This window comes from Phocoena sinus, chromosome 5 (assembly GCF_008692025.1).
Source record: "Phocoena sinus isolate mPhoSin1 chromosome 5, mPhoSin1.pri, whole genome shotgun sequence".
Lineage (NCBI taxonomy): Eukaryota > Metazoa > Chordata > Mammalia > Artiodactyla > Phocoenidae > Phocoena > Phocoena sinus.
The window spans coordinates 119,021,875-119,049,410 of NC_045767.1; the positions used below are offsets into that span (position 1 = coordinate 119,021,875).

Genomic DNA, 27,536 nt, shown 5'->3' on the forward strand with positions numbered 1-27,536 from the left:
CCTGAAAGGCCACTGGAACGACCTAAGGAATATCTTGTCCAGGGCCTGACACTGATACCCTCACAAACCATAGCCACAACTTTCTCATTCTTAGGGAAATAACTGAGCTTTGTCTTTCTGCCATTTCCTATCCTTGGCATTATTTTGCTTCTGATGGTTGCCTTTTTACCAACGTCTTTTAAAGTTTGTGAGTTCCTATGGTAGGTTAAGTGAAAAGATACTTTACAAATGTGAACAGTCAGAATGATTACAGCTATGTTAAAAAACATTTCCTTTTCCTCGGCTAAATTCATGGACCTGTTTTCCATGAAGTAAAAGAGAACAGGAGCAGAAGGTTCCTCTATTTTCCACACCCAATGTCAAGGATATTATCCCCTTTGGCTTCTTCTATGAGTTTTATCCTTTTCGGAAACAAAACACAGTTGTCCCATCTTCTATCTAGTCTTGTAAAACACCTTAAATTATCCCAAAATTTAAGGGGTAAGTTCTTCCACAACACGACACAAAATAGCCATGATGAGATTTTTTTTAAAAATCACCCTCGAAAAAAATTAAAATAAAAAATCACCCTCAGACTTCCCTGGTGGCACAGTGGTTGGGAATCCGCCTGCCAATGCAGGGGACACGGTCCCTGGTCCAGGAGGATCCCACATGCCAGAGAGCAACCAAGCCCATATGCCACAACTATACTGAGCCTGCGCTCCACAGCCCACGAGCCACAACTATTGCGCCCGCGTGCCAAAACTACCAAAGCCTGGCGCCCTAGAGCCCGTGCCACAACAACTGATCCCACATGCTGCAACTACTGAAGCCCACGTGCCTAGAGCCTGTGCTCCACAACAAGAGAAGCCACCGCACCTCAACGAAGAGCAGCCCCCTCCCGCTGTAACTAGAGAAAGCCCACACGCAGCAACAAAGACCCAACGCAGCCAAAAGAAATAAATAAAAAAATTTTTAAAAATCACCCTCAAAACCAGTCCATATTATTCTTCATAAAGACTAACTATTTAGAAGGTTTTTTCTCCCCACTGTACTGGCAGCCTTGGCTAGGCATGTGGGGCAGATGATATTATATAAAAGCATCCCAGCCAAGCCCAAACTGAGCTGCAGAGGCAGAACCTTGGGTCTGTGGCCCCTGTGGGCATCCGCCCACACACACTGAGAAGCAGGTGCGCTTTTGTGTCTCTTATTTGCAAGAGGAAGCAGGCCTCTGGGCAAGAAAGAGTGAGGAAAGAGGAAATGAGGAAAACGGAAGGATGTTCTGGGGTCTTTCCCACCCCTGCCCAAGCCAGGGTACGGGTTTCACACCTGAATGGAGACCAGGCTGAAAGCTGAAGGACGGTCTTCATGAAAGGACTGGTGAAACTCCAGATGTCTGCAGTGCTATGCCTCAGACAGAAGTGCCAAACAGCTGCAGAGAGCCACAGCCCTCACCTCCCTCTGCCACAGACCAAAGAGCAGCCAGAGAGCAGTCATGGAAGACTCCAGGACCTGGGGAGGGATCCCGAACTCACAGGACCGGAGGGCTGGAGCACGGCAGTGGCATGGCCCCCCACTTCAATTGCTAGGCAGCAGAGCTGTCCCTGCCCATGTGCCCGGGGGCTCCAGGAAGTAACTGAGAAGATGGAGGAAAGGGGTGCCGAGGTCCCGGGGGAGCAGTTAGAAGTCACGGAGACTCAGGCAGGGATGTGAGTGTAACTGCATTTGTGCTCCCAGAGGGCACAGCCTGGTGGATGTGGGCAGTTTAGTACCATACCTCTGCACCCTCCTCTCCTAAGAAATGAGACTCTTTGTCCCCTATAAGCCGTTAGTCACTGTTGGTCTCACCCTGACCTCCTGTCCCAGCTGCGCTCGTTGTACTTTTCTCCTGGTCCCTTGTTTACCGACCCGCCTTAAGCCCTGAAGATGTGTCCCACTATCACCTTTCAGAGACTGAAAACAATTCTCTGACAGCGAGCCTGGGGCCCTGCTATTGCTAACGGTCTTCCCTGCTGCTGCCTGCTGAAGACACGAGGTATTGCTTGGCCTTAAAATAACTGGAATCCCATTCCGGCTGCTCAGTCTGACCTCCCGCACCTCCTCCACCACGTGACCATGTCCTTCCACCACCAGCACTTTCGGGTCCCTGCAGACCCCACAGCACCGTTAAGTGGTCCACGCCCGGATGTGCTCCAGAGCAGCTTGTTCACAGTGAGCTGTCCACAGACATTGTTTAACTCAACGGGACCAAACACTGAAAATGTGTCCTGCACAATCCTATCAGTGACTAATTACAGTCACTTCGCCAGGAAAACCAAAGTGAAAATAATCGATGATCTCTTTTTGGACATGAAGGCAGATTATATTCTAGGAGATCCTCAGGAAAAATCTACGGGACAGAAATGGGACAGAAATCAGCTGGCAGCAGCTGTGTCAGTTTCCCTTTGCATGGGAACAGAGGGTAATGTTGGTTCTGACCATCGCTGGACCGCCCCATTTCCTGTGTGTCCACGCTGAGGGAAAATGAGTCTGTCTACTCATTCCCTGGTGAGAGCCCTCTTTGCACTATAATCCTGTGCTCTTTGATATTTAAGCTTCCCTTAAAAAGATAAGGGAGAAGCTTCTCTTTTGTTATAGGCAGATGTCATCATGGGCCTCAAGTTCCACCCAGGGGTAATAACAGAAAGAGTCTTTACTGGAAGAACAGTGGGGTGACCAGCCATCCTGGTTTGCCCTGGACTGAACAGGTTTTCAGAACGGGGGACTTTGATTTTTTAAACCAGGACAATCGGGGTTTGCCTGGAACGGAGGGATTTCCTGGGACACAGAAATCGGAGTGCTAAAACTGGGAAAGTCCCAGGCAAACTGGAAAGAGTTGGTCACCCTAGAAGATGGGCCAGTGGAGCCCATGGAGATTGAATATTTAAAGCCACTGAAAGCCCCCATCGTCGGTCCCCAACTCCAAGGGAGCCTGGGCCTGGGGGATCAGGACATGTGACCACTGCAGATCCCTGTCTGGACCCGAAGGCTGGGAGCACTGAAGGTAGCCCTAAACTAAGCACTGCTTGGGCCCTGTCTCCGTCACTAAGTGTATGTACTATAAAGCTCACCCCATACTGGAAAAGAAAGAAGCATATTGCGTTCTGGCAGTGCCTAAAACCCTAGTCTCTGACTTTTTTTAATTGCACAACCCCAATAAAAAATATCTGCACGTCCTACTATAGCAGAGGCGGCTGGCTGACAACAGGGATGGTGTGAAGCTGGTGCTGTGCAGTAGCTGCCCAGTCAGGGATACACTTCCCAGCCTCCTGGGATCTTAGTGGGGCTACTTCTTGCCAATGGAAAGTAAGTGAAATGACATACGTCACTTCTGAGCCAGATGGCTAAGCAGCTGGTGTGCCAAGCTCCCTTCACCCCACGCACTGGTTGCATGGAGACAATGCTGAGGACCCGGATGGGGACAAAACTCTTAGATGGAAGAAACCTTGGTCCCTAAATGACCATGTGAAAGGCCACCCAACCAGGAGCACCCATGTAGGACTTGACGTGAGCAAGAAAAACGGTAAACTTCCGTGACATTAAACCACTGGATTATTACATTGGCTGGAGGGTCAGAGCAACAGGTTAATATGCTCAGAAAAGGCTTGGGGATGAGAGGTTGCTGGAGCTAATCCTTTTATATAGATCTGTAACTATCTAAATTGTCCCTTGTCAAGTAACCCTCTGGGACACGGGAGGGAGGCTGCTGCTAATGGCAGGAGGGCATGAAATCTAACTAGCACTTCAGTGGTACTGCTGATAAGGAACAGGATGGGGAGATGAGGGAGTGAGGCTGGCAGCTCATCCAAATTCTAGCTGCCTCTCATCCCCTGACTACCTGAGAATCACCCAGCTTGTGTGACAGAAGCTGTTTGTTGGTGGTGTGGACTAAATGTTTGTCTCTCCAAAACTTACATGCTGAAGCCCTAACCCCTCAGTGAGGCTGTATTTGGAGTAAGGAAGTAATTAAGGTTACGTGAGATCAGAAGTGTGGAGCCCTGATCCAATAGGATTGGTGCCCTTATAAGAAGAAACACCAGAGGGCGCTCTGACACCTGCCAGACTGACTGACTCTGACTCTCTCTCCCTCCCTCTCTCTCTCCTCTCCCTCTCTCCCTCTCCCACCCCTCCACCAAGGAAAGGCCATGTGAGGACACATTAAGCCAAGAGAAGAAAGCTCTCACCAGAAATAGAATCAGCCAGAACCTTGATCTTAGACTTGCAGCCTCCAAAACTGTGAAAAATAAATATCTGTCATTAAAGCCACCCAGTCTATGGCATTTTGTTTCAGTGGCCCCAGCTGACTAATACAAGGTGGGTTTTAGAGGAGGGTGGAGTTTGAAGACTCATCGTTTAGTCACTCTCTCATCTTGGAGAACCCAAGCCCTTTATAACTCAGTGAAAAAGTACATCTTGGGATTTCAGCTAACGTCTAAGATCGGTACACTCGTAATAAGAATGGAGATGTGTTTATTGTCTCTATTATTTATCATTTTTGTACTTACTACAAAAGTAGGTGACTCACATTACTATAATCCTGGTGCTGCAGAATATTTGAAAAATTACTCGATTGTGAATTTTCCTTTTCTCCACAGGTTTTAGGCATGTATTATGGTCAACAGTTTTAATTTCAGGATTCAAAGTGACTATAAGGAGTTAGTAAATGGCAAAAAAAAAAAAAAAAAAGGAAGAAGAAAAAGAAGAACTCTAGTAGAGTAAGAAAAGGCTAACATTTCTAAAGAGTTCTCAGATTCATGATGATTGGGTTTACTTGTGCCTTGTGGCAGGTTAATTCTGGAACAGGAACTTAATAATTCAGCATTAAGCAAATAGAGTACATACAAGAAAGAAGTAAGAGGCAATTCTTCTACCTCACCCAGAACTGATGGAACCATTGTTGGGATACTATGTACATTTCTAGGCTCCAGGTTTAGAAATAATATGAAAAATTTTAGTCTAAAGAGAACCACCAAATTTTTTAATGATTGAAAAAAGAAGCTGAATTTCTGCTACCTAGCCTCCAAATACAGCAGATGAAAGACATTTAATAATGGTCCTCAAGTGTATGAAAAAGAGTGAGGTCATCAGCAGCTATTCTTCTCTTCCAGTGAGGATATAGAATCAGAGGAAATATATTTAAATTACAACAAGATCAATTTATTACTTGGATCTACTTTTTAAATTTATAAAAGCCTTTAATCTAAAGGGATCAAGGTGCTCAAATTAGACTAGATAGAATTTTCTAACCTTAGCAATACCATGAAGAAATGGCCCTCCATGAAATTATAGCTGCTATTTTCATAATTTCAAAGAGTGTATTCTGGCAAAAGACTGCAAAACTCTAGAAAGAGTCACCTCTAATGCCCTCCCTGGAGGAAGGGAAGAGGAAGTGAATGGGGCCTCTAGAGAAGGGGCCCTGAGCTAGTAACTTGGGTAAGCTGGCTCCATAATAATGATCGCTGCTTGACAAGTAAGTATCCAACTTGAGGTGACCCTCAGACAGGAAACAGGTACTTCAGGGGTGGTCAGAGGGACCTTGAAATGGTTGCTATGAGATGTCAAATTCCACTCAAAGAAAGAATTAGTCATAACAGCGGGCTTCTTGACTACGCTTAGGGCAAAGCAGCAGGAGAAAGAGTAGGGGAAGAGGCAGCGTTTCTGTTACTCATGAGGCCATAAGATCTTCAAGGGAGGCTGAAGGGACTCAATGCTTTGGTGCAGAAGAGCCAGAAAAGAAAGTGCATTCCCTCTTGGGGATCTGCAGAGCTCAAGGGAGCCTTCCCTGAAAAAGAGAATAGGTAGCCGAGTAGGCTTTGGAATAAACTGGTTATCCCAGGGGCTCCTGCCCTAACTACCTCAGATAAAGTCGAAATGGCTTCATCAGACATAAATCTTCTCTGATCTGGCCAAGTTCATCGTAAACCTTCGAACCTAAGGCAAGAACTGGGCTAGTGCCCTGGAATATCCAAGAAGAAATTCAGAGAAGGGAGTAGGACCATTCCCATCCACCCTTCAGAGAGAACGCAGGACAACTATACCATGACAACGGCATTTTATGGCTCCAAATCCCCCACCCCACCCTAATACTGGCTATTATTTTTTAACCCCTCTCTGTTCTGCCATGATTAATCAAACAAAACACATTTAACGAGGAAATTGGATTTGGATACTTACAAACAGCAACTTAAGAGAAATATTTGGAAATGGTGTCCAGCTTTATTCCCAGGATAAGAGGCGTCCAGATGCAGAAAAGGAAGGAGAGAGCAGTAACTCGAAAGAAAATCAAATCTGTGAAAACTATGTGAACAAACATAGAACCAGAAGTGACCCAAGAATCTAGCCTGCTGGAAATCCGACACTCCCCAACAAAGTCTCAGAACACGAAAGACAAAGTGAGAAGATGCAGAATTTCCTCCTGTGATCATCTGTATGAACAGTATGGTATCTCCCAAACTCCAAACATTAATATATTACTGTCAAAAATTTAGCTTCTCCATATACCTCTTATTATTTTTCTATGAATCAACTTCTTTTTGACTCAGACAAATTCGGAAAAATGAAACTGTTCCCACTTGCGGTAGTGATGTAAGAGTGTAACTTTCTAAATAAAAGATAAGTATAAAAAGAAATGCCATGAAAACAGAAAGTTGTCAGATTCTTATTAGATGCTATTGATTGCTGGAGACTCTGAGCATGAGACCCTTCCTCTGCTGAATGGGGGGAAATGGGCGTCCAGATGGTGTCGAGAACACATCCCAAGGACTTCCTGCTAAACATGGCAGATTGAACCCGTGTTTGTTTCTTCTCCCTCCTGAAACCTCACTAAAATGCCAGTAAAGGAATAAAAAATAGAAAGTCTTCAAGAACAGAGAGAACGGGAGCAGACACAGCAGTGGAAGAGAGATGGTAGCAAATTTCTGAAGGAAAACCAGCACGAGGGGAACCATAGCTGAGTTGGCAGAGTGCGGAAAGCTGAAGCTACGAGCCTGTAGGAGGAAGAAGCAGTGAAGACTGAGACAAGGCATTCCCTGGCAGCACAGTGGTTAGCACTCCGCACTGTCACTGGCGAGGGCCCGGGTTCAGTCCCTTGTGGGGGAACTTATATCCCACAAGCCACGCGGCACAGCAAATTTAAAAAAAGACTGAGACAGTCCTTATCCCAGAACCCAAGAGGCTCAGCAACTGGGGCCCAGGTCCCTTGGAGGCCAAAGGCTGAAACAGAAGAACTAGTTGAAAGACTGTAGAAGGAGGCCTTTGGCTCTGCTCCACCTCTGAGCCCCACCCTACTCCTCCATCAGAGGAGATGGGAGGATTATTGCCTGGAGAAACTGAACCAGAGAATCTCTGGGGGCTCCAAGAACAACGGAGCGTGAGGGTAAAATTCTGTACTGATCATAGTGCGAATTCACATACTGCAGAGTGGAAGAAGCTTCCTTCCTTCACCCACCACACTGTCAGACTACTAGAAGGCAGGCCTAATATACCCACCCTCCTCCCTCACCCTTCACTCCCTCCTCCCTCACAGGGGAGTTAAGGGTTTTTTTCCTAGAGGAAGTTAACGGTCCCATAAAGATGACCTACAGATGCCATCACCTGGGGTCCCCCCAGAAGAAGGCTGCCTCCTGACCCATCACCCTTCAGTGAAGCTGCCTTCTCAGTAAGCCCCGTCTGTGCACACAGAGCCCCCAGTTCTCTCCCTAGTGCCTCTTTCTTAAATTGCACAGATAGCCAATCAAGAATGACCTGACGGGGCTTCCCTGGTGGCGCAGTGGTTGAGAGTCCGCCTGCCGATGCAGGGGACACGGGTTCGTGCCCCGGTCCTGGAAGATCCCACATGCCGCGGAGCGGCTGGGCCTGTGAGCCATGGCCACTGAGCCTGCACGTCCAGAGCCTGTGCTCTGCAATGGGAGAGGCCACAACGGTGAGAGGCCCGTGTACCGAAAAAAAAAAAAAAAAAAAAAAGAATGACCTGACATTTGAGTAAAGCCTCTAGGGTCTCTTTTGCTCAGATCTCTTTGCTGGACCCTTGTTTTCTTGGCCTCATCAGGCTGGAGGGCTCTAGGTTCAGTCCTTGGTCCTCTCCTCTTTTTGACCTATACCCACGCCCTTAAAGATGTCATCCAGTGTCCTGGCTTTAAATCGTTTTCATGTGCCAATGACTCTGAATTTATATCTCCAGTTCGGATCTCCCTGCTAAAATGCAGACTGGTATATCCAACTGTCTACTCTCGATCTCTGCTTGGATGTGTAAGCAACAATGTATTAGCCAGTTTATGATGCAATAACAAGCGATCCAAATAGCTTAGTAGAGCACAGTGTCTAAAGCCTCTCCTTAGCTGTAGCGTTAAGTCCCATCTCCTGGTCTTCCCCCCAAAACTGCTCTTCCTGCAGCCCTCTCTGACTCAGTTAATCACAATTCCATCCTTCAGGATGCTCAGGCCAAAAATCTGAAAGCTGTTCCTGACTCTTCTCACACTCCATATTTGTTGAAATCCTATTGGCTCTACCCTCAAAATATATACAGAATCTGCCATATCTCATACGTCATCTGCTATCTTCCTGGTTCAAGTCGCCATCATCCCTCACCCGAATTTTTGCAGTAGCTTCCTAACTGAATTTTCTGCTTCTACCAATGCACCCAGTCTATTCTCTGCAAAACAGACAAAGTGATCCTTTTAAAATACAAGATCATGTTACTCCTCTGCTTAAAACCCTGTAACGACTTTCCATTTCACTTAGAGAAAAAGCCAAAGTCCTTACAATGGCCTTCAAGGCCCTGCCTGGTCTGGTCATCCATTACCTTTCTGACTTTCCCTCCTACCACTCTCTGCCAGCTTCCTCTCTCAGCTACACTAACTTCTTTGCTAACCCACCAGTCACACATTTCCACTTAAAGGCCTTGCATTGGCTACTTCCTCTATCTCAAGAGCGTCTTCCCTACATGGCCACATGGCTAACTCCTTCACCTGCTTCAAGTCTTTGTTCAAGTGCCACCTTCACAGTGGGGACTACACTGACCACTCTGTTTAAACTGCAACCCACTCTAGCTCACCCCCGAGCAGCCCTCCCCCACGTCCCTATGTAATGCTGTCGTTTTTCTTGTATAGCTTAACACCACCCTCTTACACAATATCTTATTTTCTTATGGTATTATCTGCTTATTGTGTATCTTCTGTCTTCCTTGGCTATAAGATAAACTTCAAGAGGGCAAGGATCTTTGTTGGAGTTGTTCACTACTATCTCCCAACAGTGCCTAATACATAGAGGTGCTCAAAAAATATTTAACAGGTGAATAACAAATAAAAATTAAAGGCAAAGGCCAAAATAGAAAAATAAGAAGGAACTTGGAAGAAACAGAAATGATAAAGGAAGATTTTTTTTTAAATCATTAAAATCCTCAGATAGAAGAGAATAAACTGCATCTATGAAACAAGAAAGGAATGATATAACAGCAGCAGCAACAAGAAGAACTAAAGAACAATCAAAGGATAAAAATTAATTCTTAGGAATTAAATTCATATTTGAATTTTTTAAAAAATCAGTAAAAAGTTGGAAGTTCAAGAAATTCCCTGAAAGAACAAAAGTCCAAGAAGATGAAAAACTCAAGATGAAAGAAAACTGAAAAAGAAATGTGTAATTGTGTGGTGATGGATGTTAACTAAACTAATTTTGGTGATCATTTCACAATCTACACATATATCGAATCATTATGTTGTACACCTAAAAGTAACACAATATTATATGTCAGTTATATCTCAATGTTCTAAAATTTCTGCAAAGTATATTTCAGTTCTTCCTAGAAAAATCACCAATTTTGTTACTTAAAAAAGACATTTACAAGTTTACAAATCAACTTCTCAAGAAACAAAATAGAGTTTGTAAAAAAAAAAAAAAAAAAAAAAAGTTGAAAGAAAACTAAAGTTCAGTCCAGGAGGTCAACTTACGACTAATATATATTTTAAGAATGAGGGACAGGGCTTCCCTGGTGGCTCAGTGGTTAAGGATCTGCCTGCCAGTGCAGGAGAAACGGGTTTGAGCCCTGGTCCGGGAAGATCCCACATGCCACAGAGCAACAAAGCCTGTGTGCCACAACTACTGAGCCTGCACTCTAGAGCCCGTGAGCCACAACTACTGAGCCTGCATGCTGCAGCTACTGAAGCCCGCACGTCTAGGGCCTGTGCTCCGCAACAAGAGAAGCCACCGCAATGAGAAGCCCGCGCACCGCAATAAACAGTAGCCCTCACTCACCACAACTAGAGAAAGCCCTTGCGCAGCAACAAAGATCCAACACAGCCAAATATAAATAAATAAATGAATTTATTTTAAAAAAAAAGAATGAGGGACTTCCCTGGTGGTCCAGTTGTTAAAATTCCCACTCCCAGTGCAGCGGGCCCTGGTTCGATCCCTGGTCAGGGAACTAGATCCCATATGCATGCTGCAACTAAGAGTTCGAATGCCACAACTAAGGAGCCTGAATGCCGCAACTAAGGAGCTGGTGAGCTGCAACTAAGTAGCCCATCTGCCACAACTAAGACCTAGCACAACCAAATAAATAAACAAATATTTTTAAATAAATAAAATAAAATAAATAAAAGATCCTACAGGCCACAAAGAAGATCCCACGTGCTGCAACTAAGATCCGGTGCAGCCAAATAAATAAATAAATATTTTTAAAAAGAATGAAAGAACAGAGAAAATAAGATGACAAAATTTAGGGGTAAACAATATTTTAAAATATTCTAGAACAGAAGGCATGAGTTTTCAGGCTGTGAAAAAAACTCCTCTAGGGTTCAGCAGAGTGAAGAAAAATGCCTCTGAGCAAGCACGGCACTGTAACACCTCAGGCCGGGGATGGGGGAAGACCCTAAAGCTTCTACAGCTTCCAAACAAAGCATCACAACAGCACAGGACACCTCGACAATAGCAGTGGGAATTAGATAATAATGAAAACAATGTTTTCGAAATTCTGAGGGTAAGGATTTTAACAGAGAAACAGAGGCATATTCAGAAGTGTCAAGACCTACCATTCCCCTTCTCTCAGGAAGTGTCTGGAGGAGGTGCTCCACCAAAACGAGAGAGAAAAACCAATACATAGGATAATATGAAATCCAGGAAACAGGTGATCCAAATCAGTAGGGTATAAGGGAAATTCCTAGGATGATGACAGGAAGTTGTGGGATGACAGCTACGTAACAGATCTAAAGTGCAACCTCCAGATTGGAGAAGGAATATGGAAGACTAAAGCACAAATGACTCTAAGGAAAAAACAAGTGATATTACTAGCTTACTTAATGTATTTAAATGTACTGAGAGGAAATTTTCAGTTCTGCTGAAGATTCAGAGATGAAACTAAGCAAACAAAGAGGCAATTATTAACCCCATGTAAAGCAAAAAACTACACAAGAAGGAAATGTAACCATAGTATACTACTTGATTCAGCTTTGAACGTTATTTACTTAATCACAACAACATAAACGTTGATTTAACTCAACAAAGTGATATAACTTTTCTGGAAGGATGAAGTGAGGAAAAGAGGAAACAGAGGAGCATGAAATTTTTTCTGCCATAAAAGGAAGTCAATTGATAATGTCTAAAATTTGTGAATCAATAAATAGCAGTGAACACATAGTATTTAGAAATATGGAAATAAATACCAAAAGTAGTAGTCAAAAGGAGTGCCAATGGCTGTCTCTGGGGATGGATTGGGGATAAGGAGAATTACTTGTTGTTATAAGGCTTGTAACCTCACTTTATTTTCAGACTACATACATGTATTACCCTGATAAAAATAAATATTTGGGGATGTGGGACATACCAGCACCAAATCAATACTTTCCACTTGATATAACATAAAGATTCAAAGACAGTGGAAATGACTTTCTCATCATGTGGTCCAATGTTATTTAAAATCATACCTTGGAGGACTTCCCTGGTGGCACAGTGGTTAAGAATCCGCCTGCCAATGCAGGGGGACACGGGTTTGAGACCTGGCCCAGGAAGATCCCACATGCTGCGGAGCAACTAAGCCCACGTGCCACAACAACTGAGCCTGCACTCTAGAGCCCGCAGGCCACAACTACTAAGCCCACGTGCCACAACTACTGAAGCCCTTGCACCTAGAGCTTGTGCTCCACAACAAGAGAAGCCACTGCAATGAGAAGTCCGCATACTGCAAAGAAGAGTAGCCCCTGCTCTCTACAACTAGAGAAAGCCCGCGCACAGCAACAAAGACCAAATGCAACCCAAAATAAATAAATAAATAATTTTTTTAATTAAAAAAATAAAATAAAATCATACCTTGGGCATAAAGTTTCAGCCAAGTTAGATGAATAAGCTCTAGAGATCTGTTGTACAACATTGTACCTCTAGTCAACAGTAATATATTATACCCTCAACATTTTGTTAACAGGGTAGAGCTCAAGTTACACATTCTTACCACATTTTAAAAAATGTTTAAACATGTCTATGCACCTCTTAAAATTATCTCTTGTACTACCAGTGGTATTCATCACACTTTCAAGCCTAGGGAAATAGTGTGTGCCATCCTCCTTGGAGCAATTAGATGGACAAGAAACCAATGTTCACAGTTCAAGGGCCATGTCTGACCCAAACTAATTTAAGACATAATAAAAAAACTGAATAATTCCATAATCATTAAAGAAATCAAATCTCATAGTTTAATTTTTTTTCACAAGAAAAACATCTGGTCTAGATCATTTTATAGGCAAATTCTAACTCTGAAGGAACACACTCTTCCAATCTTATTAAAACTCTGAGAAAATAATTCTCTAATTCATTCTGTGAGGCTAACATAATCTTGATATCAAAATGATCAAGGACCATACAAAAAAAGAAAAATTATAGTCCAACCCCACTCATGAACAAACATGAAAAATCCCAAACTATTAACAAAAGAATCAAGCAATGTATAAATGGTGATATGTGCAATGTTTTTAAAAGCACCGGGTTTGGGGGATTAAATGTAAAGAGAGCCCTAGCATCTTGCATCAGGCAAATTCGTGGTGTTTATAGTGGAACATTCTGTGTGGATCTGAAAAGGCAAGGAGCACAAGATGTTAAAAAAAAAAAAAAACTATGAATACACATAAAATAGAAAGCTTTCTCATTATTATAGGTTTCTGATTTTAGGAAATGGGTTATTGGCAGAGGATAACACTGACCTACCTCTGTTTTGAAGTGGAGAGGAAGAAGTAAAGATTTCAGATAGAAAATTGATAGCATAACTATTCCAACATGAGGCTACTGAACTCTCAGGGAGCCCCTTCCAGGCTCTTGGACCAAACTGCCACACTTAGAGACATATAGCAATCCCCCCTAAGATCCCAGCCTTTTCTGTAAATGTATCCTCTGAATTTGTAATATAGGTGGGTAGAAACTCCATGCACTGCCTACTTCAAACCTCAAGGATCATGAGAAAAGTCTTGGCCACAAAGAGTGGTTTGTTATAATGGCATATCTTCTCTGCGTATCTTTCCCCTAATTAGGAATTGTGTGTATGTGGCAGATCCATACCCCTGAAGGGAAAAGCATTACTCACTGTGCATGAAATATTCTCTCAAACTCTGGTGACCCAGAGACTGCTGGGGGTGTGACTTTGTATTTTGATCTCGCCTTTCCTGCCTGCAAAGTGAAATAACCTGCAAGTAAAGAGGAACGAACATTAAACATGTGGCACATCATTATTCATTAGTAAAATGCAAATTTAAACCACAGGTAGATACACTACATACCTATTAAAATGTCTAAAATTAAAAAGACAGATCATACCAACTAGAAAAGACAGACAGACATGTGAAGATACAAAATCAACTGGAATTCTCACACACTGCTGGTGGGAATGTAAAATGATACAACTGCTTTGGAAAACCACTTGGAAGGAACTTTTTAGTTAGACATACATTGACCATATGATTCAGTCATTCCACAACTAGAATTTTCCCATGAGAAATTAAGTCATACATCCATAAAAACACCCATCCACAAATGTTTACAACAGCTTTATTTGTAATAGCTAAAAATTAGGAACAATTCCCTGATGGTTAAGATTATATGTCAACTAGGCTATCCATGGTGCCCAGTTGTTTGGTCAAACATCAGTCTAGATGTTGCTGTGAAGGTATTTTTTAGAAGGTATTTTTTTAACATTTCCATCAGTAGACTTTGAGTAAAGCAGATAACCCTCCATATCGTGGGTGGGCCTCACCCAATCAGTTGAAGGCCTTAAGAAAAAAGTCTGAGGTCCCCCAAAGAGGAAGAGATTTTTGCCTCCCTTTGGACCCAAGACTGCAACATCAATTCTTGTTGGAATTTCCAGTCTTGCAATCCACCCTGCAAATGTCAGACTCACCAGCCCCAACTACTATATGAGCCAATTTCTTAAAATAGATATGTGAGAGTGTGTATGTGTGTGTGTGTGTGTGTGTGTGTGTGTGTGTGTGTGTGTGTATCCTATTGGTTCTGTTTCTCTGGAGAACACCAACTAACACAAATGTCTATCAACAGTGAGTGGATAAATAATTTGTGCTTTGTCCATACAACAGGATACTACTCAACAGTAAAAAGGAATGAACTATTAATAAATGAAACAACATGGATGAATCTCAGAATAATTATGCAGAATGAGGTGTGTGCAGATGGTGTCACCTGGAACTTGAGCAGCTGCATGAGGGGTATCGGAGGTCTGACAACGGCCAAGGATAAACTAAGAGGGCAGAAGTCCAGGAATGTATTCCACATAGCCAGCCAAAAAAGCTCTAAGGTTAATAAAAAAGCAAAACCAGTTACCACTAATCTTAAGATAAACATTGTGAATGACGAAAAAGATAACTGAGTGAATAAAGCTTTCGTAGAGATACAAAAGGAACTTGCACACTTCTCAAAAGGCCTTTCTCTTGAACCTCTGCAGAAACAGCTGATTCCTCAGCAGTGTCATGAAAACGAACCAGTTAATGTTGATGAAGCTACAAGATGAATGGCTCAGTTGTAATACACTGGTGATGCATCGAATTCCCCCAAAAGACCAATAAATTAAATGTTTTATACAAAAATTTATGCTAAATGAAAGAGGCAAGACCCCCAAAAAAGTATTACTGTATAAGTTTATTTGTATAAAATTCTCAGAAATGCAAGTGAATCTACAGTGACATAAAGTAGATCAGTAGTTGCCTGGAGATGAGGAAGGACAGGAAGGGGTGGGTCACAAGAAAACTTGGGGATGATGGCTCTCTGCAGGACTCAGCTTCCCTATTATGAAATGATTATGACTTTCTTCTTCATTTGCTGCATGGAAAATACATTAGATTATGAAACCCCAATGCCTGGGATCACCTGCCTCTGATCATCAATGCTGTGACCCTCTTTCACTTTCAGACCCACACCTCCTCTGTAAATAGTTCTCATCTCCTGTCCTTATCTCCCTCGTTTTACCCCATAGTTAACTTCTGGGGTCTATTATTTCCCTTCAGATTATTTCTTCCAGTTTCAGTTTCTCACAGTTTCTCTCCAACACTGTTCTGGTCTCCCTTATTTTAGTACCTTGATATCCATTTCCTACTTGCTAATGTTTTACAAATAATTTCCTTTTCCACACCAAGTTTGCAGCTTCAGTCTCTCACTGTGTGACAGTATTAGGGGCCATGTGTTTCCTCCTGAAACATGGTACTATCTCCCCTTCAACAAGAAGTCAGTAAATACTGAACCTGGTCGAGTAAGCCTCTCACAGCCGGCTACTTTCCTTCCCCTTCATTCCCCTCTGCTGCAAATAAAGTGTTGGTCCTGATTTAGAAGCTACAGCTGAACATCTAAGGACTGGCCTCTTTCTCCTTCAAACTGTAGTCATATCACTGAAGTCTGGGCGAGTAGAGTGAAGATAAGTGTGGGATTAGGCACTGACGGTTTCCAATCCTGGGCTAAGTCTTTTCAAGGCAGCATAAAGCTGGAGAGGCCAGTGGCTCACGGCCTCAGCTGGAGCCAAAGAGGAGGTCTATCTATGGAGGGGAAAAGTGGGGCTTGGCCACCCTGGACCCTGCTGCTACCACTGCTTCTAACGTGCTCCGCAGCCTCAGAGAACACACCGGGCAAGGCTTCTGGTTTTCACGATAAAATGGAAACGATGAAAGATGTGTGCTCCTAGATTTTTCTATTGGCAACGGTGCCAGAACCTAGAGCTTCAAAATGAAGGCGAATAAGTGAAAGCTTTGCAGGGCTGGCTTTTTCTGGTTGTTCATTGCACCTGGTTGGCATCTGTCTGGAGCAGCAGCAAATGTGAGGAATGAGCTTCAGTAAATGGAAGACGCCGCCCACCTCCAGCCCCAGGGAGGACTCAGGTGCATCAGCTCCAGTTCCAAGGAGTCTCAGGTCAGGGGCCTCAGCGGGACACGTGTGCTGGGGAAAGTGAATCAAGACCCCTCATCCTGCCCCCACTCTCAGCCCAGCCACAGCTGGGCTCCTTCACCACAAGGCTGCCTCTCAATCCACCAGAAGCTTCTCTCTGTGGGGAAGCAGCCAAGGACTGGAAGTGACTGTGCTGAACACCAACCCTGGGCCAGGCACCACGGTGGGCACTTCCTACCCAGTGTCCTGTTTAACCCTCTTTGATGAGGACACTGAAGGACAGATTTTCCCGGCCAAGGGCACCCAGCTTGTAAGTGGCTGGACCAGAAGATACAAGTCTGTTTTCAAGCCTTGAGTTGCTTCCACTATAGCACAGGGCGTCTCACCTCTGTAAACACCAGACTTCCACTAAAGCAGCGAATTCTGGTTCTTAATGCCAACTCCCTCCCTCTCTCTCTCTTCCCTATCTATCACCAACCACCATTGGCCCCGTCTCCCCTTCCCAACTCAGCTGCCTGAACTTCAGACTGCAATTCACACCATCCCTTGTACCCACCAGCAAACAGAACCTCTCTGTGGGGATGGCAGAGGCTATGCCAGCCTGGGGCAACCGTGGACCTGCCCCTGTGCTCTCTGCAGGGCCAGGACGTGGGCACACACGGGGTGGACCGTGCCTACGTGTAGAGGGTCAACACAAGGCGTTTCAGACCCAAGTGCTGCTTTAGTTGGCTATAAGCATCCTGCTTTACTCCAGAAAAGACGGTAAATCAAACCACAAAATATGTGTTTTAAGGTATAATCTTTTCATAGATTCACAAAACAGACTGGCTAGCAAGTCTGCCATTGTGTGTGTGTGTAGACTCTATCTATCCTAAACCGTGGCACCTCCGTGCTTGGGGCTGAGAAGTCCGCTGCTCTGCCCCGTTTCCTGGTACAAGCACACTGGGAAAATAAAGAAATACGTGTTCTTGATAAGTCGTGCTCACCAGGGCTCAGACCCTTTTTCCCATTTTGCATGTTAAGGAAGCATGTGCCTAAGATAATATGAATTGAGCAAAAGTGACCCCAGAGGAGAAGCCGCCTCTATTTAACCAGGCAACCAGGATATTGAATAATCCTAGTGGGAAGGCACTTTAAAATTTAGAATGAATTACTTAATCTGAAGCTCGTATTTTTGCAGGAGATTTTTTTTTTAACCAGATAATCATACCTGCCATACCCAGCTTATTTAAGAAACACACAGGAATTAAAAGATCGGGGTTCAAGAAATCACAGCCATGATTTATAAGCAGGTACAATGTTACCTTTGGAACACTCCAGATTAATATTTATAGCCCACTGCCCCCAGGTTACCACATTTCTAATCCTCACTCGAACTGGGCTGTGGGTTGTAACTACAGATGATGCAGAATCTCTGGGCTCAAAGGCCCACGGCATCCCCACTGGAAGAACTAATCCCTGGAATGTTCCAAATCTCTGCCTGTCCCCAGGGAAGGGCGCACCGATGACCCTGAGCACAGCGTGCTCTGCAAAGCCCACGGACCACCAGCAAGTGAGTAGAAACCCCAAAACCGGGACGCTTACTTTGCTGACAGGCAGAGAGGACAGAGAGAGCAGCCATCTTTCACGTGGCAAGTTCTGGTTCACGGGACTATTCGCAGAAATCGAGGGGAAGATAACAGAGGCACTTTCGACTTGGCAAGGCTGACCTTCCTTATAAGGCGAACAGAGCTGAGAAAGGAGAGAGAAAATAAAAAGGAGGTTCAAGCGGCTGCGTAACCTTTGCCCTGGAACAGGAATCAGAGAGGCAGGCGGGTCCAGGCTGTCTGTCAAAGATCTTCACCTGGATCGGGCACAGCTTCCCCGATGGGCTTCAGATCTCCTCAAGCTCCGACCTGCGGGGTTAGCCCTCCAGCCTCAGCACCTGCTGCTAACCCATCTCAGCCAGCTCGAAAACAATTCCCTCTCCTTCTCTTCCAAAGTCTGGACTCCTTAGTCCCCTGCCTGGCTCCAAGGCCTTGATGAGACCTTTCCCACCTCCCATGGGAAAAGAGAGGCGATGAAAGATCTTATTTAACCCCACTGAGATTAACATGCTAATTTAAGCCGATTCTAACTTTATTCCCTAGTAAATGGAAGATCTAGGATTTGAACCCGTGTCCAGCATATTCCAACAGTGCCCTAAGCCCCCTGCCAGGCTTCCTCCCACTGTCACCCCAACTCTCCCATCATCGTGGTGACCATAATTTTTTGTTGTTGAGATATAATTGACATAAAGCATTGTTTTAGTTTCAGATGTACAACATAATGACTTGATATATGTATATATTGCAAAATGAGCACCACGATAAGTTTAGGTTAACACCCATCACCTCACATAATTACAGTTCTTTTCTTGTGCCGAGAACGTTTTTGTGTGTGTGGTACGGGGGCCTCTCACTGCTGTGGCCTCTCCCGCTGCGGAGCACAGGCTCCGAACACGCAGGCTCAGCGGCCACGGCTCACGGGCCCAGCCACTCCGTGGCATGTGGGATCTTCCCGGACTGGGGCACGAACCCGTGTCCCCTGCATCGGCAGGTGGACTCTCAACCACTGTGCCACCAGGGAAGCCCTAGTAAAATGTTTTTAAAAGGTTTATATTCCCTATATAAACTCAAAAAAACTACAAGAGTTTGTGAGAGTTTAGCTTATTAATCAGTGTTTGTTACCAAAATTATACTCTGGATAAGGCAAACCAGAGAAAAGTTTGGTAATATAAAAACAACCCCAAACCATGTGAAAGAACTGTTGTTATGAAATGTAAACTCTAAATGTAACTATTTCTGAATAATTTTGCTGATAGATGAAAAGATATATATATAACTATACACATGTTCTCTCAGACCAGTTGCATCCCCCCCAATTATTCCCTGACTTCATCCTCTGTGTTCTATCCCTGTCCCTCCAAAAAACAACAGCTTGTTGTCCTGGTTTCCACTGGTACTACGGCAAGCCGTCTCAGCTGCCAACAGGCCTGGCCACAGAGAGACAGAAAACACACCACCTGCCCGAGGATGCCCAGAAACCGTCAGTGATCACAATTATCAAGGACCAGACCATAATACTCCTGATTGAAAACTAGCCCAGAAAAGGGCTTCCACGTGCCTAGTGTTTACTTCATTCTCTTGCTGGAAGTCCTGACCAATTGAAAACACCTTAACAACGCAGCAAACAAAGCTCAGATTAACCAAACTTGAGAAAATATGCCCCAGCCTACATGTTGCAAAAATTCAGGGAATTGCAGCGGTCCTGCAGAACATTTTCTCCCCCTTCAGAAGCTGCAGCACTTTGCTCTGTGACCCTGGGTGTGGAAATGAAGCTATGGAGTGCTAAGGCATTTCCTACATTGGGGAGCCCTTTGCCCTGGGATGGGCAGGGCACAGGGCAGAGGATTACAGGTTACACCAAGCCTCAGGCAGAAACTGACAGCCATCCAACACCAGGAATGTCCCATCCAGGCTCAAAGGCAGAGACAAAAGGGGAGCAGAAAGGAGAGGAAACTAAAGATGAGTCCCCAGGATAGTGTAGGGAGAAGAGCACAAGCTTTGAGCTAGTGATCTAGGCTCACGTCCCTGTATGGTGTTGGTGAGTCGCTAAACATCCCCTGACCTGTTTTCTCAAAGGGAAATAATAGGACCAACCACACAGGGTCCGTCTGATGACAATGAAATAACACGCGGGATGCAAACAGCACAGAACGGGGCACGTGGCAGGGCCTCCACGAGGTCTCTCTGCCGCCCCCTCCATGCCCTCAGGCCTGGTGGACGCAGAAGAGACAAGATCTATTTGTAGGGAAGGGCCTGGTACAAAGCAGCAATGATCACAGGATGCCGCTATAATTTCCCAGAAGAATGGAAACAGAGCACTTGAATTGCTTCAGAACGGCTCTTGACAGTTAATAGGTCTGAACCTGAGTTGTCTTAAGTGTACATAAGGCTTGGGAGAGGATAAAGTAAAGCAGGATCTAGGGACCGGGGAGGGGAATTAGAAATTCTCGTTGACAAGCCCCAGCACACGCAGCCCTACATACACACACACACACACACACACACACACACACGTGCACACATACATAAACACACTCATGTACAGATTCACACACATTCCTACACACTCATAAATACGCACACTAACACACACATATTCACACACTCATACACACACACACACACAGACACATATTCTACCCTCATGTCTCCAAAGGGGATTTGTAAACTGAATGTTTGGACCTCAAGGCACATATTCTTACAAAAATAACATTATAAATGGTGGCCATGTTCTCAGGTGGCTTCACGGTAAAGAAAATTGTAACCCATAAGTGAGGTAACATGCTGCATATTGGCAGTTGAACAACGAGAGGAATTAACACTTCATTTGCCTCTTCCGTTTAATCATTAGTAAATTTTTTTAAACCAAATAGTATTTGAAATGAAGCACTTTTAAAAGAGAGCTGTTGGCAAAAACTCCCTGCCCACCCCGCCATGGAGAGAAGCCAGGCTCCCTGTGGGCCATGCTCAGAGCTGGATTCATATATACTTGCTGGGACCACAGCAGCAAGAGGCAGGAGGACCCTGGGCCCAGAGGGCTGAGACACCCTGGACGGGCCTCAGTCTGACGGGGGCTCTGATGTCCACCCCCCCAGCTCCCAATTCCACTCAACAGAAGGGAAGTTTCGAGCACTGTGCCAGGCCCCATGCAGAAATGTCTCAACTAATCTGCCTAATCAACAATGAGGCAAATGTTTTATTCCCATTGTTCAGATGGAGAAACGGAGGCTCAGGGGTTCGTGACTGGCCCGAGGTCAGTAGAGCCCAGCCCTGCTGCTCCCAAAGCCCTTGTGCTTAACTTTGTCTGTACACTGGAATCACCTGGGGGTCACTAAAAATACTGGCGCTTAGCTTTCCCCACCAAAAGCAATTCTGATTGATTTGATCTCAGGTTCGACCCAGGCACCTGAACTGTTTAAAAACTCCCCAGATGATTCTAGTGCACAGCCAAGGTAGAGAACCACCATCTTAACCAGTGTCTCTCAGGGAGGTCCTCACCACCTGCCACCATCACCTGAGGTGATATAAACACGCAGATTTCTAGGCCTCATTCGGGATCCGTTTTTGAACATCAGTTTCGTGTTGGTTAAGCATCCACAGGCTCATATAACTCACACAACACTGCTCTGAAGCTGTAAATTATTCTCAGTTCACAGGTAAGGACACTGCGACCCACAGAGCTTTGGGAAGCTGGTCTAGTCACTCCATCTCACTGCTTCCCAAAGAGGAACGATCACACACCATCTTGGGGTGCGGCTGGGGGAATGAAGCAGCTGGTGGAAGCCGAAGTGGGTGTCCTTGGAGCCCGGGAAGGAAGAGGAACGGGTATGGCAGGTTCTGCAGTGGCAGGAGGGAAGAGGTGAGGGTGGGAGGAACGGGATCCTGGGGGCCTCAGGGTGCAGCCCGGGAGAAATGGAGGGAGATTTCCACGGCAGGACTTTGGGGGGTGCCTGGGTGGAGGAAGGAGGAACAGACACAGGAGAGAAATCGAGGCAGAGGAGGGGGAGAAGGGGTGCTCCGGGGTCTCAGTAGAGAGCAGTCTGGCTGGAGCCGGTGTCCCAGCTAATTCCTCATCAGACCCACCAGTACTTGCCCGCTAACTGGTTTTGATGTCCATCGAGACTTGGCAGTTCTCACTTTAGAATCACCAAAGGCGCTTTTGAAATAGACACGAATTTAACTGAGAAATCTCTTGGATTTTGTGACATCAGCACGGCCAGCTACTGCCTCCGAAAACTTACTGAGATTTCTACACACGAAAGAAAGAGAGCTCGCCTCCTCTGAACTAAAACACGACGTTTCTCTTTGGCTTGTCCTTAAGGCGTAAATGTTAGTTCGTCTCTCGTGCGTGGCCCGGTCCCTTCACGAGGCATCCTATCCTGTTTAGGCGGGACAGAAATCTAGCATGCAGAGGGTGCAGTGTGATTGGGCTACTTCAGAAAAAGGGGGGACTGTGGCTTCCCCTCCTGTCTCTCTGGGGCTTGTTAAAGCCTAGGAAAGGGCAGCTATTCCCCCTCTCGATGAGAAAACACAAAAGGTCGCAGATTAAGAGCAAACAGTTAAAGGCAGCTCGGCCTTTGAAATGTGGCACTAAATCTGCCACGGGGCTGACACGCCAAACCATGGTAATTGCCTCACAGCCCAACCTGGGCCAACATGACTCACAAGACACCCATCTATCAGATCGAAGGCCCAGTCATGTCCTGAAGAAGAAGAAATATAACAAAATAAATTAGGAGCTTGGGATTAAAAGACACACACTACTATATATAAAATAAATGACAAGGACCTACTGTATAGCACAGGGAACTATATTCAATACCTTGTAATAACCTATAATGGAAAAGAATCTGAAAAAGAACACACACACACACATATATATATATATATATATACACACACATACCTACATACATATATATAGTATACATATCTCTGGATAACTGGCCACGAGCCTGTCCCCGAGTTAATATCCCTAAAGCCTGTGTCTATCATTGTTTAGGAGTGATGGGTGAGGGGTAGGCTTGTATTTTGTAGATAATCCAGGTCTTGTGTTTCGTCTGTATTCAACAGCCATCGCCATGCAGTCAGATGAGCCACAAGCATGGGGTTGGTACTTTTAAACTGGAAAGAAGAGACTCTGAGGTTAACAGGATATTATCACTATAATGGGAGAGAAAGACATCTCTCACGGTAGTCAGCTGCCACAGGGTCCCACATGCTAGTGGATCACCCCCAAAGAGGAAAACCCTAGCGTGACACAAACCTAGGCATGAAGGCCTATGACTGCTTTGTTCTGCTACCTTAGCAAGAGGATAAGGAATTTCAAAGATTGGATGCCTGGTTTTCACTTTCCTTTTCTCTTCCTTTCCTTCTTCTTGTTTATCGCTCCTGCTTTCCCTTAGATTGTGTTTGGTTCTCGCCTTTGTTGCTGGGACTTTGTTAGCAAAGCAGCCTCGGGATTTCAGTCTCTGGCAGTTTCTGGGACCAGAATTTTAGACAAAACAGCTTCCTCCGCCCTCTGCGTCTCCCACCTCCATGATCCGATTTCCCATCCCCTTCTCAGAGGACCCATCGGCTTATCATCTCTTTTCATCCCTGATTTGCATTCGGAAGATTCTGAGCCGCCACACATTCAGAGCTGGGAGTCATAGCTGAAAGTTTGTCGTTTCCATCGAGAGAAGTTATATTTCGTCAAGCCACTAGGGGGAGTAAATCCCAGGGTTACCAGAAATCAGGGATTCAGCAACCTTGGGAGGAAGCAGGAGCGTCACCATAGGCCAGCCTCCCGGCTCAGTTAAACTTCCTCCTCCAGCTTTCCACATGCCCTGAGAATGCACATCAGCAAAAGTGGAACAAGTCAGTTTACAGACACTGTTTTCCAGAATCATTTCTAAAGGATGCCCTAAAAACTGTCAGGTTTTCAGAAATCAGCATATTGACACTTCCCAGCAAGAGCTTGTGATAGGAACAAAACCCACTGGTGCTTAAATGTAAAATGACCAGAATTTAACCCTTAGTTCTGGTTAAAACTAGACACAAGCCAAACACAGACTCTGCCCTAAAGGCTTACATTCCATTGAGAAATGGTCCAAAACAGGACGCAACACGTCACATTAGGCATCCCTGCAGGAGGTAGTCAGGAATGAAAGGTGAGAAAAGACAAAAGAAGTCCCATTTGGTGGACAAGCAGCCAAGAGAGGAGATTCCATCTTTTTATTTTATTTTATTTTATTATTATTTTTTTTTTGTGGTACGCGGGCCTCTCACTGTTGTGGTCTCTCCCATTGCGGAGCACAGGCTCCGGACGCGCAGGCTCAGCGGCCATGGCTCACGGGCCCAGCCGCTCCGCGGCACGTGGGATCTTCCCGGACCGGGGCACGAACCCACGTCCCCTGCATCGGCAGGCGGACTCTCAACCACTGCGCCACCAGGGAAGCCCGAGATTCCATATTTTGGCAAATATTTTGAGGAATCAAATACCACATCTTTGACTTTGATCCTTCCATGTACCTCTGGCTTCTAGAATAGTTTAGTAAAATTTAAAAGTACTCTGCAAAGTACTTATATAAATTCTTTGTAGAGGAGCAGGTCAAAGAGCTGAGCAGGGTCTGGAAAGATTCTCAGGATCAGTCAGAGAGTTTGGCTGATAAAACATCAGAGAACGGGGCTTTCACCCACACATGCAGTGAGAGTCCCGCTTCATTGTGACAGAGGAAAATCTAAAGCAAGGAAAGAAAGGAATGTGAAGATTCTCAAGAATACACGTAAGTAGTATTTGTCCGTTCATTCATTCATTCATTCCCAAATGCGCTGAGCACCTACCACTCTCCAAGCTCTGTGCTAAGTCCTGAGATAGAGGGCTGAGCAAGATGACAGCGTCACGCGCTGGTGGAGGTTACAGAGGCTTGAGGAAAGCATTAACAGGGCTGCCCAAGGCTAATTAATTCACCATCACTGTGATGAATGCTGTTAAGTGCATAGTCGCTGATGCCATGAGAGCATGCATCACCGGACTAACCTAGTCTGGGAGGCCAGAGGAGCCTTCACAACAGTGACGTTTTAGCCGAGGACTGATGATAAAGCGTGAGCCAGATGAGTGCCGTGCAGGTGTGTGTGTCGAGGGTGGATAGGCAGGAGAAAAGGGAATGTTCCAGGCTGAGGAACAGCAGTAAGAAGGCCTGAATAGGGAAAGGCCCTGGCATGGTTCAGAGGATGCCGAGAGAAGTCTAGCCTTGGCTGTTACATAAAGACCTGGGAGAGGGTGGTACCTGGTGAGCCAGGGCCAGTCCACGCAGGGGGTGTCAGGAATGCTTACTTGAGACCAGAGCTTCTCGACCGAGACGATTTTGCCTCCCTCCCCTCCAGGGACATTTTTACTTGTCACAACTGGGAGTAGGCTGCTACTGGCATCTGGGGAGCAGAGACCAGGGATGCTGCTAAATATCCTACACTGCACAGGGCAGCCCCACAGCAAAGAATTCTCCCACCCAAGATGTCAACGATGCTGCAGAGGAAAAGCCCTAGTTTAGAATGAGAATCAGGAACCACGCAGGGGTTTTAGGCTGGGAGGTTTGGCGATGAGATTTATTTCAAAAAGATCACTCTAACTTCAGTGTGGACTGATGGGAGAGAACTATTAGTGTAGATCTAAAGCGATCTGTTGGGAAGATCTATTGTGGTTCGGGCAAGAGGAGGTGTGGCCCAGCCTTGGGGAATGTCGGTGTGAATGGAGAAAAGTGAATGGATAAGAAAGATACTTAAAAGAATAAATCAGTGGGATTGGGTGACAGATTGGTTGTGGTGAGTATCTTAGCCCATGCTCTTGAAAGCAGCAAAGCCCGAGGCAAAGCTTAAAGGCTCGTGCTTTACTTGGACGGCACGGTACCAGGGCAGCAAGAGTGAGGGAAAGGGAAGTAAGGCAGAATGACGGGAAGCAGCGCGTTTCCACCCAGACCACTGCTCCAGATGAGCTGTGATGAGACACAGCTAGTCACTGAACAGGCACCCAGCCAGCCACCCAGGATATCTTTGGATGGGGTGCTGGAGTAACTGCACCCTAGAACAGTCCACTGGAGAGAGGAAGGAGAATATAGCTTCTATCTCCCATTTCTCACTGGTCAAAGATTCCCCCGTGGCAGTTTTACAACATGTCTTCAAAATCTCCCAGTAAAACACATCTGCACGGCTTCCCTGGTGGCACAGTGGTTAAGAGTCCGCCTGCCGATGTAGGGGACGCGGGTTTGTGCCCCAGTCCGGGAGGTTCCCACATGCTGCGGAGTGGCTGGGCCCGTGAGCCATGGCCGCTGAGCCTGCGCGTCCGGAGCCTGTGCTCCGCAACGGGAGAGGCCACAACAGCGAGGGGCCCGTGTACCACAAAAAACAAAAAAACCCACATCTGCAAATTTCTCCCATCATGAGATGGGAACTGTATCTCCTATCGTGAATCTGGACTGGCCTGAATTACTCACTCATATCCAGGAGAACACAGCAGAAGCGATGCTGTAGGACTTCCAAGGCCAGGTCATAAAAAGCCATGCAGGTTCTGCCTTGTTCACTGGAGCACCAGTGCTTGGAGTCCTTGGCTGTCCTGTAAGGAGTTGACGACCCTAAAGCCACTGTGCTGGGATGAAGCCCAGGCCACACAGAGAGCCCAGGTGGAGGGGCTCTGCTTCACAGCTCCAACCACAGACCCTGTCAACAGCCAGCATGCACTGCCGGCCCTGGGAGTGAAGATACTTTCAGATGATTCTGTTGCATGAGCATAGGGTCACTCATAGCCATGAGTCACCCAGCTCCGGCTTCAGACATCAAGGAACAGAGACAGGCCAGTCCTCCTGTGCCCTACTGACCCACATAGTCCACGAGCCTAATTAAATGATTGTTTTAAGCCCCTGAACTTTGGGGTAATTTGTCACCCCCAAAGTCACTGGGACACCCTTGCTACAGGTTAATGACTCAGCCTTCTCGTATCATTTGGCCTGACATCACCCCAAGCCCTGCCATGTGGCACTTCAGACAGGAGCCAGGGACACCAGCAGTATGGCTGGGGGTCCTCAGATGGCAGATTACAGATACCCCACAGGGAGTCGGCCAACCACAGTGGAGCCTAGGTAGAGCGTGTGGCAGAGGACTCAGGAGAGACATAAGGTTAAGGCATCAGGCACGGTGTGCTAATACGTCTGATACAGGAGTGAGGCAGCGGGAAGGCAGGAGTTAAGGATTCTCACATTTCTGGTTTCTGACTTGAGCAACCAGGTAGATTAATGATTTTAACTGAAATCATCAGTGCAATTTACTGAGAGAGGAACTGGATAAAAGGAGGGGGCTCAGTTCGAGGTACCTGTGTGTGCATTGGATATGGCAAGAAGTAGGAGCCCAGAACACCCAAGAGGCTCAAAGTCATTGATCTTAAGACTCCAGGGCCCCAAGAGGGCTTAAGAGCCTGTCCCTGAATCTTCTTTCATGTGCGATGAATATTTTTTCAGGTCTCTGGTTGGGACCCTTGTCCCGCTGAATTATGTATTTCAAGGCTAGTGTGTTAGAGAAGGCAAAGGGAGCCTCCAGGAAAGAACACGG

At 45.7% G+C, this 27,536-nt stretch overlaps 1 protein-coding gene and 1 pseudogene across 1 annotated transcript in view; one reads left to right on the plus strand and one right to left on the minus strand.

Moving 5' to 3' along the window:
* The window catches only part of MGST2 (microsomal glutathione S-transferase 2), a 28,227-nt gene extending 10,235 nt beyond the window's left edge, over positions 1–17,992 (minus strand). The window contains exons 1-2 of the mRNA XM_032632009.1: positions 17,956–17,992; positions 13,577–13,676 (exon numbers count right to left, since the gene is read on the minus strand). Of these exons, the coding sequence (XP_032487900.1) occupies positions 13,577–13,676; positions 17,956–17,992 (137 nt within the window). The remainder of the gene's footprint in view (positions 1–13,576; positions 13,677–17,955) is intronic.
* LOC116754499 lies at positions 14,702–15,025 on the plus strand (annotated as a pseudogene).
* Positions 17,993–27,536: the final 9,544 nt, after the last annotated feature.